The 13,418-nt window shown below is 44.0% G+C and overlaps 1 protein-coding gene across 3 annotated transcripts in view; it reads right to left on the reverse strand.

The window, feature by feature from the left end:
- PIGN (phosphatidylinositol glycan anchor biosynthesis class N) overlaps positions 1 to 13,418 on the reverse strand; it is an 862,819-nt gene that overhangs the window by 17,442 nt on the left and 831,959 nt on the right. For all 3 annotated transcript variants that reach the window (XM_085606885.1, XM_085606886.1, XM_085606884.1), the window contains 2 exons: positions 6,715 to 6,788; positions 3,870 to 3,912 (listed from right to left, as the gene is read on the reverse strand). In XM_085606885.1, the coding sequence (XP_085463011.1) occupies positions 3,870 to 3,912; positions 6,715 to 6,788 (117 nt within the window). The remainder of the gene's footprint in view (positions 1 to 3,869; positions 3,913 to 6,714; positions 6,789 to 13,418) is intronic.

Raw genomic sequence — 13,418 nt, forward strand, 5'->3', positions numbered from 1 at the left:
ACTTTCCAAATTTGCAGACGCCTTCCTGCGTCCACTGATACAGAACACTAACACCTACTTGAAGGACACCAAGGCAGTACTCTGCCTACTGAGAGATCTTCAATTTGATCCTACATTCAACATCCTGATTGGCCTAGATGTGGAGAGCCTTTATACAAGCTTACCACACAAAGCAACTATGGATATTCTAGAGGACGTTCTGTATGGGTCAGCATGGCCCTACCATACACCACATTCAAAAACAACAGTTGATGGACAGAATGCAGAACAATGTCATACATTCACCCCAGTACAGAGATCTGGGCATAAATCCATCGTTTTTTTGCTCACCATGCCATTCCAGTTTGAACCCAGCCATATGCACATGTGTTGCAAATGGGCTCTAACAGAGAACTACTTCCGCTTTGAAGAATCCCTTTTCCAACAACAACACGGTACCAGCATGGGCAGTACTTTCACGCCGAGTGTGGCAGGATTGTACGTCCATCATTTAGAGGAACAAAAGATCCTATCAGACCAAAACCCACATCGCCAGAAGATTTTGGAATGGAAGAGATACATCGATGACATCTTGGTGATATGGGAAGGTGACGAAACAGAGGCCAACATCTTCTTGGAGTGGCTCAACCTACAGGACCCTTTCCTTAAATTCACCCACACAATGAGCAGGTCTGAGTTAGTCTTCCTTGACCTTAACATCTATGCAGTAGATGGTACACTCAAAACCACACACATTTTAAACCAACCGCAAAAAACTACATCTTACTGTACGACAGTTTTCACCCACGACATCTGAAATAAAATCTCCCCTTTGGACTGTTTCTTGGACTCAGGAGAAACTGCACGGAAACATCGGATTATCACAAGCAGGCAAAAGACCTAGCAGAGAAACTAAAAAAATGGAAATACCCTTCCAAAATCATTGCAAAGGCAAAGAAAAGAGCACAAAATAATCATAGGGATGCCCTTCTAGAAACGTATGAAAGAGAGAAGAATGAGAAAGACAAAAGACCCATCTGTATTACAACTTTCAGTGTAGCATCAGACAAAGTCGCAAAGTTGGTGAAAAAACATCGGCAGATTCTAAACATTGGTACCTTGAACATACCAACACCAATGTTCTCACATAAGAGGGGCAAACATTTGAAGGATATACTGGTGCACACCAACCCGAAGCCCCAAGACAAAAGTAGCCAACAAGTAATCAGTAATTTGCCAACAGGTCACCACCCGTGTGGGAACTGTAGTGTGTGCCACCTCACTACAACCACTAAAAGGGTCACTTTCAATATAGGAAAATCATGGGATTTGCAAAAATTCACCACTTGCAACACTATAGGAGTTATGTATCTGATTACGTGCCACTGTGACCTACACTATGTGGGTATGACCACCAGGAAGGTGAGCACAAGAATCTGAGAACATTGGAGCAGCATCCGATGCCACAGACAAGTACCAGAATGACGGCACACTTCAATGAGAAACAACACACCCAAATGACATGCGGTGGGTAGTGTTGGAACACATAAAACCCTGTGATAATTTAGAACAGATGCTACTAGAGAAGGAGCAAAGATGGGTCTTCAAATTACGTACAGATATTAGAGGCTTGAACGAGAATATACCATGGGGCCAATCCACTAGATAAATGAATCCCGATATCTGAAATTTTAAACCGTCGCTACCAAATAACTATCCTTTTGAAACCTGATCTAATAACAATAACTTTCACCAAGTACGCGGACAATCGTAGGACTGTTGCGCAAAATGACACCTACTTATGAAATCCCTAACCTACTTAACAGACGCTTATTTTAAAATTAGGTCTTTTTGATTAACCAAAGGGAAGTATGAGAAACATCCCCAGGCTGTCTATTGATTTGTGACTACTCCATAATGGCTACTATCTTTGAGATTCATTTTATCCCTTAGATCAGGGTTTGATACTGCCTCCAACCTTTCGAAGAAACCCTATCTGGCATGTTTTTAACCGCATGTTAAGTGAAAATCAGGGACCTACACAAAAATCAAGAATAAAGGCACTGAAGTTTTTTACCCTGTGTTTTGAATAAATTGAAGGCTGTATGACAAACATCCCTAGTCTGTCTTTTCTGTTTATTGCCATTTTGACCATTCCAATATGGCCGCCATTTATGAGCCTCTCTGTGTCCCTTAGACCAGGGTTTGATACCGACCCCAACCTCTTTCGACAAAATACCTGGCGTCCTCCTATATTCATACGAGTGACTACTGCACAAAAATAAGTAATTTTGACTTTCTAAAGTCAACCACCTTTTTAAAAAAATACAAACAATATGGTGGACCGTTTTCACCACAAAACGAGACTACGGGTTACACGCTCTACTCTCTGACAGCACAAGGACATAACTCGGCTGTTTTTTTAGACTACTTCTACCGGTACCGAGGCACAGACACCCTAAGATGCGGTCCCCCTTGGGAATGAATAGGTCGTAATAACGGAGGGTTGCTGACCACAGTAAGACTTTTTTCTCCCTACAGGAATCTACATAACCTTTATTTCCCGCTTTTTCACTGCATTTCTTATTGCTTTTTCAAACCAGTTAGAGGAAGGCACAAGAGATGAATGGCTTAAAACAAATCCTTATAATCTCATTCCTTTGTGTATTCTTTTATAATATAGGGTTTCTACAGGCCCCTCCACCCAGACAGACCATGAGGCGTATTTTTGACATAAAATAAGTACGTTTCAAAAAGAAATTGATTTTATGTTACATGTTGTGTGCATCATGTTTTGTCCTTGACCACGAGTGTTTTTAATTATGTCTTTTAAACCTTGCTTGCTCACAATAGAGATATCGAGTGTGGTATATTAACCCACACAGGATCTAAGCACTAATTAAGTTTACTTTCAAGGGCACTTACACCATATTATGAAGTACCTTCTTTTACTGCCTGCCCACAAGAGCGGTGGGCAGGCAGAATGTATTAATTTGCATTTTGCTTTTTCTTCCCCATGACAGATACTACGTGTTCAGAATCAACCGTATGTATATATTTTTTCCCAATGCTCACACAATAGGTGTGCATTCATAATTTATATTTCCCTTTATTATAGGTCCTGCACGGAGTGGAACACAAAGGGCTGGTACCTTTGTTGTCCTGAAGAAGAGGTTTAGGAGATACCTTGAAACATGTCGATACAATACTAGGGATTGTAATTACATAACAGTTACTTTTCCCTTTTATGAACCCCTTTTTACCCCTACCAAATTGGAGCAGGAATAAAACATTAGCGCACTAGTTAGGTAATTTTTAAACATCACTTACACCACTCCCCCTACACTGCACTACACATATCCTCACAAAGTAAGTGCTCCTACGTAACTTAGCAAGTTGCAGCACGCCCCAAGCAGTAGATGTTTGGGATGGCCCCAATGATGAAGCATGTCACCTAGGGGCAACCCTGGGTGAGTGAGGGGACTCAAGAAAAGAAAATTTTATTTTCTACCAGTAGAGGTGGTCTTTCACCCAATTGGTGAATCCCCCGTTTTTCTTGGCTAGGTTCTTTTGATCCATCATCTACGGATTCTTTTTGCTGTACTCTGATCACACAGAAGGGTAAACCTAGGCCAATCCTCCTCCTCCTCCCCCTAATTTTGATTGTTGTCCATCAAATAGACATTGACTGGCAGCAAGTAATATGCAAAAAGATAAAGATAGTAATCACTTTCTTTTGTTTATGGTTAAATCTCCTTACCACACACTGAGAGTTGTTCAGACTTTTGGCATTAAAATACCAAGTCTTGCCTTGTATACTTCTTTAATAAACAGATTTTCACATAGAATGAGTGCAGTCATTTTGAGAATACACAATAGAAGAAGCTTACCAGAGCCATAATGTCCGAGATCACAAGGACGATGAGGAAAAGACTGTAACAGAAAAACAACACATTGATGCACAGAATCAGATACAAGATGAATCTGAACCAAAAGCAATGAGCACAACTAAATCAATGATAATTGCCGAACAGACTGCAGTAAAACCAAGTTACTTACCCTGTTTCTGATGGGTGCTCTACCCTCCTGCTGTGCAGCGCCTCTCCCGAGCCACTATCGATCACGGGGTCTCCATCCATGGGCACCTTATTTAAATAAAGAGGAGGGAGGATGTGTGGCCCTGCTCCACAAGCCTTGTTAGGCCCTGGGCACCCCATCAACCAGGGTCACTCTTTTAAATAAAGGTGAGGGGGCGCATGTGGTCCCCCTCCCTGGGTCGATTTTGGACCCAGGAACCAATCTCCTGGCAACATTTAGTAGGGGAAGGATGCATGCGCCCCCCCCCCCTTTTCCTGGGCTGATTTGGGCCCCAGGGACCCTATACCATAGGTTGGGTGACATTCTGCAGGGGTGGGAGCACACAACCCCCTACCGGGGCTGATATCAGCCCCGGGAACCCCATCCTCCAGAGCCCAGCAACATTTAGTAGGGGGTGGGAAGGGCATGCAACCCCCCTCCCTGGGCCGATTTCAAGCCTAGGGACCCCATCCCCCAGTGATATTTTTACCGGGGGTCATGCGACCCCACTACCTCAGGCCGATTTGAGCCCCGGGGAAATGATAAATTAAAGGTGGGTGCCCTGGTGCCCACACAGGGCACCTAGCATAGTGTTACTGGGGCCGCTGGGGAAGCCCCAAGGCCCCCACAGCACCAGCCAGCTCCTCGCAAAAAGCAGGAGGTAACATTATTCCCACCCGCTGGGAGCAGCTAATAAAGCTGCTCCCTGCGGATGGGAGAAATCTTTTGATTTGTTTCCTTGCCCGATTCACTGCAGATCAAAAGTCCTCTCACTGCGGATGGGAGAAGTGTTCAAGCTACCGCCTGCTGGGAGTGGACTTAGTGCTTGCTCCCACTTGGCAAGAGATTTGAAAATTCTCTCACCAAGCAAACATACTACGCCGCTGCGAGCAGGAAAACTGTTATGTCCCGGGGGTGGGTTCCCGAGACATAGCTATTGATTCGGCCACGGGGATGGGATCCCCAGGGCCAATAATGGCTCAGGGATGGGGGGCGAGTGACACCCTTCCTTAAAGTAATTGGCTCTGGGGGTGGGCTTCCTGCAGCATTTTTTACGCTCAGGGAAGGGGGCCAGCAGCACCCCTCCCCATTACGAACTTTTTTGGCCCTTGGGGTCGGCTTCCCAGGGCTTCTCATGGCTCCGGGAGGGGGGCTGTGTGGCCCCCTTTCCCCATACAAAGAATATTCAGCCCAATGGGTGGGCTCCCTGGGACCTCCTAAGGATCAGAGAGGGGAGTCACGTGTCCTACCTCCCCATACAGATTATGGTTGGCCTCAGGGGTGCGCTCCCCAGGGCTCTGACGGGTCAGGAAAGGTGGCCGCATTGGCTCCTTCCCATTTTCATAAATTTCGGCAATGGGGGTAGGCTCTCCAAGGCCTGTGGAGGCTCAGGAAGAAGGGTCACGCAGCACCCCTCCCCTTTATGTTTTTTCTGTATAAAAACCAATTCATACATACAGAAAGATACTTGAGAATGTTGCTACTACGAATGGGAGACTGAGTGAAGGTCGAAAATCAAGAGGGAGTGTAGAAAGCATGTTTAGGTTTCATGGATGCATTGCACCGTGGTGAGATGGTGACTTAATTGTGGATGTGAGCTGACAAGGCTCAAAGTGGAGCTTACAATGACGGCAATATGAGAATGAACGTAGCTGAAACCGGCATTTTGAGCACTGGAAGAAGCAGACTTAGGGCCAGGCAGAAAATGAGCCCAGGTCGTCAACAGGACTTTGTGTGAGATGGACTGCTTCCTTTGTATTCTTATTTGCGTAATGACATTTTTCCCAATACAATTTAACCTTCCCTTCCCTTTGTTTCTAACCATAAAGGAGAATTTCTTTTCAGAATCCTGGTCTCTCAAATGCTAGGTGGAAGGTTACAGTTGGGGTGGATGTGCGCGCTCTCCACCCATGGTGAGGAGTAGCTGGTGAATGGTAAATATTGGTATCTGCGTCCTGTGAAGTGGAGCATACTTCACTAGAGGATGTGGCCAAAGGGCTAGAGCGGTCGACTTCGAAGCTGGGGAACCGGGCTCGAGTCTCGGCAGGGACGCTCAACATCCTGTAATTCTGGGAAAATCCCTTCATCTCCCCGTGCCTAAGAAAATTAATGTGTCCGTCTGTAAGCAACTGGTGCTCATGTAAAGCGCTCTGATACCTTCGGTTCGAGTTCCCGCTATATAAAACTCAAGAAAAAAACAAAAACATTTCCCTTGTTAAATTCTTAAAGATTCAATACATGACCTTCATGTTGGGTTGTGCAAGGTTCAGGGGGTAAAAGGTAATTTTTTTCAGAATTGCTATATTAAGATTAAATAATACGATTACTGAAGCTAGCATTGATTCCTGTCTACGCCAGAGCCACCTAAAGCACGCAACATGAACTGGAAACATAGCTGGCTCATACTGGCTGATAACATTCAACAGAAAAATGTGCTTTCAGAACGCTACTTTTGTTTACTGCTGGCAGCTAGGAATGGCGAATCCTTCATCTGTGCTAGGATTCATCTCGAGGATGTGAAAGGCCCACAGCTCGATCTTTTGAAATATACAGGGACCTAAGCGACAACATTTTTTTTACAACAAATGTTTTCCACCACCTCTGAAAACAATAATACAAAAAAACATAAAAGGAAACCCATTTAAATTCCCACATTACCTTTTGGAAGAAAGTTGTGCTGACACCTGAACAGTTTCGAAGGCACACATCACAAGGACGAAAGGGATTAAAACCTGTAACAAAACAGCCATTTCATGATGGCAACAAAGATATTTACAAGAAGGTTGGCAATAGAAACCTAGAATCTCAAAGTAATATTATCTGTGAACACTGATCACTACTGGCCCACACGTGAACACAATGAGCTGACACAGTGAAGTTTGTGAAAGAATATCTGGAAACATGGTTCACAATACATTTACTTTCATGCGTGTCTGTGCACAAGCATTTACTTGTACCTTAATTGGGACAGTGAGTGTTCTGGAGCGTGCTGCATTTCTGTTTTTTCCCTCCATATTTAGACTACTTACATAGATGGCTTAAAACTACACTTCACTCTCGCTAGGTACATGACCAGTCCTAAACACACACTCTCCACACTCCCAGTAAGTTCCAACGTGACATGTATGTGGCTTTTTGAACCTTCACATTAGCCATCGCATAAACACCCTCTCTTGTATCCAAGGGTCGCGGCTTGTCCCTCTCTTCTTGAGCTTGGAGTCCAGATACATTCATTTGGTTCAGCTGACCTACCTCCTCTAAGCAGCTAACACCAATTCCACTAAACAAACATCATCATCTTCCAACCATTCAAGTCAAAGGCTCACAGACGCTACTCACTATACTGACATGTGAAGAACCAAAACTAAATCTTTTCCTCTTTTATTCCTGATGAAAACGTTGGATACAGTGTTGACTTGGTCTTTAAAGTCACTAATAACGCAGAAAAAGTCAATAGTCACTATATGTTTTTAATATTCAATTTGGTATGGATTAATATAATTGTAGTCTATATTTAAGACATCTCTAAAAAGAATAAACTGTTGTTTTCGACATAATTGAAGGAGGACACGCTATATGATTCAAGCACCTCTTGTTAAGTAATGCAATAGATAAGAGGCCATCACATCACAAGTTGTGCATAACAGCGAATGGCTAGCACACAATATCACCAAAAGAGTGGCGAAGAGCTACAAAAACATCATACACACAAAAGACAATTTTTACTCCCATGTGAAATTAATAATTTGGGTCTCAAGATTTAGTGATCCCTATAAGAATATCTAACTGGTAGAGGTTGGCACCCAGAGGCATAGCTAGAGCTTGTGGCGCCTGGGGCTATCCCTCAGATTGCCGCCCCTGGGGAGGGGGGGTTGCTGGGGAAATTGGACGGCAAGCACTTGAAAGAGGTCCGAGAGACAAGTTGTATCGCCGATAATAGTTACCTCGATCATGCAAGTTACATGCTCATACATGACACGGTCCAAGGCTACACAGTTGAATACACCGGTGACTGGCAGTACAAAAGAGAACACACAGACTGCATGATCTATCTGGGGACTCAGAAAACCCGCATGTGACATCCATCAGAGAGCTGCGTGAATAATTACCTGGTAATCCCCTCAGCACAATGCAAACATGCACATACAAGACACTGTTCAGGGATCCATCATCTACAGCTGACATTAAATGACCATTCATCATGGTCCCCCCATGAAAGCAGTGCACTTTGTGATCTGCATGGTACATGTTCTTTGCAGCAGGCACATTAACCCTCTGTGCTACCTTTCCAGGAGTCAACCCTTCCTGATCTCATCAATATCACATTTTTATCTTATTTATATGATCCAAGGAGGGGTCATATAAATAAGATAAAAATGTGATATTGATGAATACATATATATGGCCATATCATGTTGCCACTCATTGTATCTCTAGATCATAAACCACTTTGGTCCATATAAGAAAGAACACACTTTGACTAAAGACTTGTGAGAACACATAAAGAAGAACTCGATGAAATAAGAATTTTGGTAAGAAAAATTCCCCATTCCGCCTATTAAGATATAAGTAATTATATGTAGATACCATCTAAACTAGACAAGATAGTTTTTAAAGATACCTTTGGGATAGGATTATTTCCAACCTTTGAAATCATTTTTTCTAACAAGAACCTATTCAACTCAAATAATATACTCTGTTCTCAGCAGGTTCTAAAGGATTTGTCTATGCTTCTGTAAATTATGTATAATGATGTATATTGTAATATAGGGTTTTAATTTGTAAATCAAATTGTAAATATTATGCTGTTTAAATACAGAGCACCTTACTTATTGTTTACATGTATGTTTATGATTACTTGTAGCCCTGAAGAAGTCCGTAAGGACGAAACGCGTTGGCTACGCAGATTTTAAAGAAGAAAATTGAATAAAGGATTTTTTAAACGGAACCTGCTGATTGGACTTACCTTTGTTGGAATTTACTAAATTGTACTGTATATAACTTCTATGGTGTGCTGGATCAACTTATCTTTGTTTAAGAGATTCAATAGTAGTGATACGTTCTTGCACAAAATATATATGTCTACAACGTTACTTTGCAATGTGTAATTTTAAGTGAATCTATATTTTGTAAATATGTAACCCTCAATCTGCGTTACTCCAGTAGTTGTATGTCTAATCACCTCAATAACGTTACCTGTAATGTCTGATCTAATATACTTCGCTCTATTGTAAAGAACTCTGACACCTCTGGGTACAGTACACGCTATAAAAAATCACGTAAATAAAATAATAAATAAACCCAAGTTCTCCTTTTATGTAAACGTTCTTCTCTTCTTTTCCAATGGTAAAAACACACACAGGTGTGTTGGTAGTAGAAAAGCATTGCCGATATAGGAAGACTGAATGAGGCAACAGGTCCAATCATACAAGATAGACGGACTGAATCTTTTTGTGATACAGCTCTACAGTCTATGATTAGTATTAATCTTAAACCAGGACACTCACAGGATCAGAGGTTGGCAATAAGTGGTCAGCAGTGACCGAGGAGGGATGGAAGAAACTGAGGACTCTTTCTTAAGAGCTGCTCTTGTATACTAATATGACAGAGCTGTTGCCTTTTTCCTTGAAGATCTATGTGATGCTTCAGTTCCAGTCTTATAGATGTACATGCATGTGTGGCATTAAAATGGCTCAGTGAGTTAAATGCTCGCCATTAACATATATTGTCATCTGAATATCACAAGTTTGAATTCTGTCTAGATCAGCCATCTACCCATCTAAGGTCGACAAATCAAGTACTGTTAAGTAAAGTGAATAGGTGAGAGTAATGGAGTTGGCTGCCTGGAAGGAGGATATCAAGGAGTTGAAGGCCAAGGTCAGCTCGCTGTCGGAGGTGACCCACACCCTGGACTGTAGAGTGGAAGACATGGAAGGCAGGTCACGGATAAAATAACCTTTGCTTCATGGGGTTAATGGAGCAGGCTGAAGGCATGATCCCAGAGCTATTCTTGGAGCGAGGGATTCAACAGGTGGTGTGACCGGAGGGACTGTCCCAGATGTTCACCATTGAGAAGGCGCTGATGCTACTGCTGGGGGCACCGCCTAGGGCCTTCATAGCCAGAATCCTTAACTATAAAGACAGACCCATGCTGTTGCAATGGCTCAGAAAAAACAGAGAAGTTAGATTTGAGAACCACATCATAGAGTGTTTCCGGACTGTACACAAAAAGTAAAGGGGTTGTACTCAGGGTACAACCTGCTGCCTCCAATCATGGGAAGATGCCTGGGCCTGGCTGGAGTGTGGAGATAGTATGTCATTCGCCCCAGCACAAGAGGGTAGAAGGGGCACTAACAGGTTCACAGACAGCAGAGTGACCAGCTTCAAATGATCTAACACTCCACGTAGACACCGATAATCAGGTGGTAGTCCAACAGGATGGCACACTGGGGCTGGAACAAACACTCACTGGCCCAAACTCACAGGTGGAATCGGAAGCAGATGGGGATCCATCTCTGGACAGACAGGCAGGGGGGCTATGGTCCCGGAGTAAGAGGGCTAGCCGCAAATGTGTGGCCGCTAAGGGCAAGGAGTGAGGGGCAGAAGCAATGCCAATAGCTATACAATGCTGAACTGTCTACCTTGACAAGACAGCAATCTGGCAATACCTGCTGAGAGACAATAACTTTGAGGCAGGCCCAAAACTCCACGTCGGACTCCTGTGTATAACGGAAAATGATGGTGGAGGAATGTGGGAGCCACAAGATGAGGAGAGGGGCACCCCCCCCCCCCTTTAAGACAGTACTGCTGAGAGAAATACTACTGGGAGACTGCCTATCTGCCCTTCAAGCTGGAACTCTAGAGGTCACATCTCTCCACACATGTAAGGACTAGAAAAGGAGCACTTATTAGAACTATTATGTATTTTACTTTTAAATTGGTTTAAGGGGAGTTTATGCCACCTGATAACTCAGGTGGCAATATGGGAAAACACATATTAAATGTTTTATATAGTGTTTACCTTGGTTCCGACACATGACATGAAACAGCAAACGGAAAGTAGGGTACACAAATGTGTGTCCAAAGTTGGATAACAAAGGGAAGGAAGGCTTACAGCGGTTGCAGGCGAAGAAATTTAAGACCAAGATATCAACAAGCACATGACACTAAATCTACTCACGTGGAATGTACAGGGCCTGAATGGTTATACTAAAAGACACAGAATACACTCTTGCCTCAGGAGATGCACAATCCATATAGCATTCCTTCATTAAACACACTTGCCTATAGAGGAAGAGAGCAAACTAAAGTGGAAGTGGAGGGATAAGTTATTCTTGGCAACCTACTCAGCGTACGCAAGGGGAGTGTCAGTATGAATAGCCTCAGGGGTACCATAACAACATAGGGGTTCGGTAGCCAACATGAAGGGGCCCTCTATAGTATTATATGGAGTACGGGTAGGTGCTGAGGTATGCTTGTCAACAAATATGCACCGAACACAGATAACCAACGGTATTTCCCCAGAGTCTGTGATCAAAACTACCCTACCTTGATATTCCCATATGGTGGGATGGGGACTTCAATCGCATACCAAACTGGGCAATGGACAGGCACTCCCGAAAGGTGGCACGAAACTGGGCATGTCGGGCACACATTGAACAGATGATAGATGATATAGGCTGCAGAGGGATCCCCATGCACACACTAGGGAATTCTTCTCATACTCTGCGGTACATAACCCTTTGAGTGATTGGATCGGTTTTTAGTCTCCCAGACACTGATACCACATGTACAGGGAGTGCAATACCTGGGCTGATTTTTTTCAGATCATTCGCCACTCCTCCTCACGTACACCACAGGGGTGCGCCAGGATTCAATACCCACCTGCCATTTGCATTTGGAAGCACTTGGACATAGACACTTATGGCAATTACAAAATAAACTGGAAATAGTGGAAGACGGCTTGACCAACCTACAGAGGGAGGGCACTATGTCCACAAACCTTCTGGATGTCCAACGTATAGTGGGCAAGAACTGAGATGCTCTTGATAGACTAGGAGGCAGTGGATTACAGGCAGTGGCTACAGGCATTGGGTGATAAACCTGTTTAGATGCTTGCTTGGTTGTTGAAAAGGAAACCTCCCACTGTCTTCACTCTAGTAGATGCAGATGGTACAAGACAGGTGACCGTGCAGGTCATTAATGAGGCTCTTGAGCAATACCTTGCAGGAGTGTATAGACGACCCCAAACACCACAGACTGGGGCAATACATTAATTTTTGAAGGGCATTATGACACTGACACTCTCCCAGGCTCAGGCACTGGAACTAGACAGAGACTTGCTTTCGGAGGAGCTACTCCAGGCCAGACAGGGTATGTCTTGAGAAAAGGTGCCAGAAACAGAAGGCCTCCTGGCAGAGTTTTATACCATGTTCCAGGGCCAGGTGATTGAGCCCCTCCTTGAGGGTTCTGATCAGAACAGATGAATGGGCAAATTGCCTTCTTCTATGAGGGAATCTATGATAATCATGCTACCCAAACCAGACAGAGACCGGGAGCAATGGGGTCCCCTCTCCATGATAAATGTCGACATGAAAATACTGGCCAAAGCCGTAGCCAATAGGCTGGACCAAGTGGTGAAGATACTGATACATGAGGACCAGTGCAGGTTCAGCCCAAGAAGCGGTACACCAGGCTTAGCCATGTGTTACATGAGACCACGTGTATGGATGTGGTTAGCCTTGGAAACAGAAAAGGCATTTGTTACCCTGGTCTGGGCATTTATGTTTGCAGTGATGGAGAAGATGGGCATTGGACCTCGATTTCGGACCTGGGATAGATTGTTGTATTTGACCCTTCGGCTAGAGTGCGGTTTGAAGGCATAGTCTCCCGCAGCTGGTCCATTGAAAGGGGCACGAGGCAGGGATGCCAGCTCTCACAATTATTCTTAGCCCTAGCGATAGAACCACTAGTGGCGAGACTGTGGGAACTACTAAAGCCCTGGGGAATTAGGCTGGGAGCAACGAACCATTTTGTGCCAATGTATGCACATGACACCCTAGTGTACCCGACACACCCTGAGTTGGCAGTCCCTCACTTTATGTCCGAACTAAAACAGTACGAGGCGGTGTTTGGACTTCAGAATAACCGAGAGAAATTATTTCCTCTGGCCTCACTGACGCACTGTGTGGCGGAAGAGCTACTGGATTTAGGATTGAGATGGGAAACAGACAACTTTCGATATCTGGGTATTAGGGTGGCTCATAATGAGCAGCAAAAAATGATTATAATACCGGAGGAGTTGTGCAGAGTCTGTGCAACTCGGTTCGCTTCTGGAATACCTTATCACTTTCGGTAATCGG

This window comes from Triturus cristatus, chromosome 5_2, assembly GCF_964204655.1.
Source record: "Triturus cristatus chromosome 5_2, aTriCri1.1, whole genome shotgun sequence".
Classification (NCBI taxonomy): domain Eukaryota; kingdom Metazoa; phylum Chordata; class Amphibia; order Caudata; family Salamandridae; genus Triturus; species Triturus cristatus.